The sequence below is a fragment of the Henckelia pumila genome, chromosome 2 (assembly GCF_033568475.1).
Source record: "Henckelia pumila isolate YLH828 chromosome 2, ASM3356847v2, whole genome shotgun sequence".
In the NCBI taxonomy this organism is placed as follows: Eukaryota; Viridiplantae; Streptophyta; class Magnoliopsida; order Lamiales; family Gesneriaceae; genus Henckelia; species Henckelia pumila.
In genome coordinates this window covers 123,681,223-123,684,676 of record NC_133121.1, presented here as the reverse complement: position 1 = coordinate 123,684,676, position 3,454 = coordinate 123,681,223, and the positions used below count along the sequence as shown (strand labels likewise).

General features: G+C 36.9%; 1 protein-coding gene across 1 annotated transcript; it reads left to right on the top strand.

Moving 5' to 3' along the window:
* Positions 1-281: 281 nt before the first annotated feature.
* On the top strand, positions 282-1,202 carry LOC140878328 (uncharacterized). Its single transcript, XM_073281931.1, has 3 exons — positions 282-791; positions 846-1,013; positions 1,089-1,202. Exons 1-3 carry the CDS (start codon positions 282-284, stop codon positions 1,200-1,202), a joined length of 792 nt encoding a protein of 263 aa, XP_073138032.1.
* Positions 1,203-3,454: the final 2,252 nt, after the last annotated feature.

The window sequence follows — 3,454 nt, the reverse complement described above, 5'->3', positions numbered from 1 at the left end:
TGGTGAGTAATTTTGTGCAGGAATCGAGTAGGAGGATGGCGAGGACTGAGACTCGTCTGGACAGCTTAGAGACGCATGTGGCTAACATGGGCGTTGTGCTTCAATTCATGGAGACTAGATTGGGCAGTTGGCAAACGCACTGAAATACAACAACCGCGGTCAATTCCCAAGTATTACTGAGGTGAATCCTATAGAACAGTGTAAGACCATAGAGTTGAGGAGTGGGAACGAAGTTGGAGTCTAGGAACATGCATCTGATATAGAGAAAGAAAAGGTGGTTGATGAGAAAAAAAGTTGAGGAGAAGAAGATTAAAACTGATCAGAAACCGATGTACAAGCCTCCACTTCCATATCCCCAGAGATTCAAGATGAAGGCGTTGGATGAACAGTTTTCCAAGTTTCTTGAGATCTTCAAGAAACTACGAATTAATATTCCATTTACCGATGCTTTGCTGCAAATGCCGAATTATGCCAAATTCTTGAAGGAAGTGATGTCGAGGAAGAGGAATTTGGAAGAGTTTGCGACAGTGAATCTGACTGAGGAGTGCAGTGCTATCCTGCAAAAGAAGCTACCACAAAAATTAAAAGATCCAGGGAGTTTTACGATTCCTTACATTATTGGTTCTTCTCATTTTAATAATGCACTTTGCAATTTAGGAGCTAACATTAATTTGATGCCTTTTTCTATTTTCAGAAACTTAGGACTTGGCGAGGTGATGCCCACGACGATTGCATTACAGCTAGCTGATAGATCTCTCACATATCCGCGTGGAATCATCGAGGATGTTCTGGTAAAAATAGATAAATTTATTTTTCCTGCGGATTTTGTGGTGTTGGATATGGAGGAAGATGGAAATATGCCTTTAATTTTGGGGAGATCGTTCTTGGCTACTGCTGAAGCCAAGATTGATGTTAAGAAAGGTGCGTTGATGATGAGTGTAGACGGTGAGAAAGTTACTTTTAATGTGTTCAAAGAGGCTGAAAAACCATCCACAGATAATGTGTTCCTGATTGTACAATAAAAGAATATGGAATGCTGCTGCGAAGTTGTTAATGCTGTAAAATTGCCAATTGAGAATAATCCGAAGTTGGGGAAGATGAATAAAAAGAAAAAGCGATATAAGTTCAAGAAAGTTGTTGAGTTTGTTTGGAGGGTGAAAAAGAATGGAAAAACCTCCAACAAATCGATGGAACCGGGCTGAAAGCGGCATAGATCGGGCTATGGACTATAAACTAAGCGCTTTTTGGGAGGCAACCCAAGATGGTTTTTTTATTTGTTTTATTTTATTCTTTAATTTTTTTTTCTTTTGTGCATGTTGAGACTCGACATCAATAATAATTTTGAGTTGTGTAGGTAAAAACTTTGAAGCGGTGAAAGTTTAGACGCCACCCCTGCATGAAGAGCTTTGAAGTGATTAAGATGGTGTCAAGTACTGATGCTCGGTGCCCAAGGTATGTGTCCTTGTTTTGATTTACTACTTTACATTGAGGACAATGAACAATTTAAGTTTGGGGGGGTGTGAAAATTTGAAAATTTTGTTGAGTACTTTGAGTTTAATAAATTATGTTGTAATTTTGTTGGCCTATGATGAAAATATTTTTTTGTGCTCAAAAGTTCATGTTATCAATATTTAATCTTGAGTTCTCACTTACATGCATGAATGCCATGATTTTCGATACTCCTAGCAATTAGAGAAAAATTATGTGTATTTGTGATGTGGATTAGAGGATTTGATTCTTAACTTTTGTGATTTTTACTTGAAACTGAGGAAGAATTTTAAGAGCACAGAAGTGATTTAGGCATTTTTTTTGAATTCGTTGAGCCTTTGTAACCATTATTCATTTGTTAGTCATATAAATCATGAAAAATCTAAAACAAATTGATTAGCTAAAAAGTTCAAAGAAAAGTAATGGCGGAGAAAGTAAGGTGAGGGGAGGCCTTGAAAAGAAAAAAAATGGATTGAAATTCTAGTCCAAATACAAGGCATAAAGATGGAGATGTATGTAGAAGAAGAAAGCCAAGACTAATGTCTGGAAATTAAAATAATAAAAAAAATTTAGCTACTCATAATACTGCACAAATTGAAAATATTCAATTCCCTTTGCTTTGAATTCTGAGTCCTTTTTTTCATTGATATAAATATGGATGATTATCAAATGCTGATTATACTTGAGCCTAATGTTAACTGAAAAGTACTGTTGATCTGTGCAATTATAAGTTGAACTTGGTGGAGAGTGTCTTGAAACTTGAGGGCGGGATTAATGAATCTGTGAAGCTTACGGATTGCATGATTTTATCAAAAGTTGGGTGGGTAGATGAGATTGGAAAAATCACACACACATACGAGAACTCTTGAGAAAATTAGCCTACGTGTGTATTTAATCTTGGAATGTAAAAATTAGGAGGCCGACTATATTGCTCATTATTGTTTTGCTCGGGACTAGCAAAAGTCTAAGTTTGGGGGAATTTGATAAGTGCAATTTATGCACTTAATTTATATATGATTTGGCTTGACTTTTGTGATGTATCGAGTGGATATTATGTATATTAGTTGTTGTTTTTGTGAGTTACAAGGATTGGTGAAAAAGTAGCAAGAAGAAGCGGAAGGATGCATTATGGAGTATCAACTTCGAAAAATTACTGGGAATTATTGAGGCATGAAAATCCAATATCACCGTCCAGAATAAATTTTAGGATGTTGTGAAGCCACTGTCAAAATTTCAGCTCAATCCGACGGTTAGATTGTGAGATATGATTTTTTGAAAATTGTCGCGCGATGCAGATTTTCTAACCCGAGAGGCATGCGCGAGCGCTCCTAATTCACGCGCGGGCGCGCGTCTGGGCAAATTTTGAGCATCCGGAGGCAGAGAGTCATGCACGGGCGTCCCTCTCTTCAGGCGCGGGTGCGCCATCGCGAAAGTCAGATTTTTTGATTTTTCGGGATTGAAACCTTCGGACTTTAGTGGGCTTTTATTTATTGGATTTGAAGCACATATAAAAGGGATTCTTTTGGACACAATTGAAGGAGAAGCCGCCGCATAGAGAGAAACACATCAAGGATCGATCGAGATAAGATTTTGGAGACTTTGGAAGAGAAAATTCTGCACAAGTTGGAAGAACATCAAAGAACAAAGACGAAGATAGATCGTCCGGACACGGAAGATCGAATATTTGGATTTGTTTTCTTTCTCTTGAATTTATATTATTGATTTGATGTCTAGTTTCATGAATATGATTTGGGTTGTTTTGAATTTTGCTATGAACTAACTTTTTATGTCTAGAGGTTGATGTAGCCTGGTCAAGACATGTTTATGAAATTTTGATTTTTTTGAATTGAGTTCTTCTAAATTAATTGTGATTCTAGTTTTGAAAATCTTTTCAATTTACTGGACATAAATTGATTTGGCATATTTATTTAGAATCCGGCACTCGGGAGAGGGGATTTAGAATAGG

Coding starts and splice junctions, on each gene's coding strand:
- LOC140878328 (XM_073281931.1), top strand. CDS start 282: ATGAGAAAAAAAGTTGAGGAGAAGAAGATTAAAACTGATCAGAAACCG. Junction 792..845: donor GAATCATCGAGGATGTTCTG/GTAAAAATAGAT, acceptor TTGGATATGGAG/GAAGATGGAAATATGCCTTT. Junction 1,014..1,088: donor CAGATAATGTGTTCCTGATT/GTACAATAAAAG, acceptor AATAATCCGAAG/TTGGGGAAGATGAATAAAAA.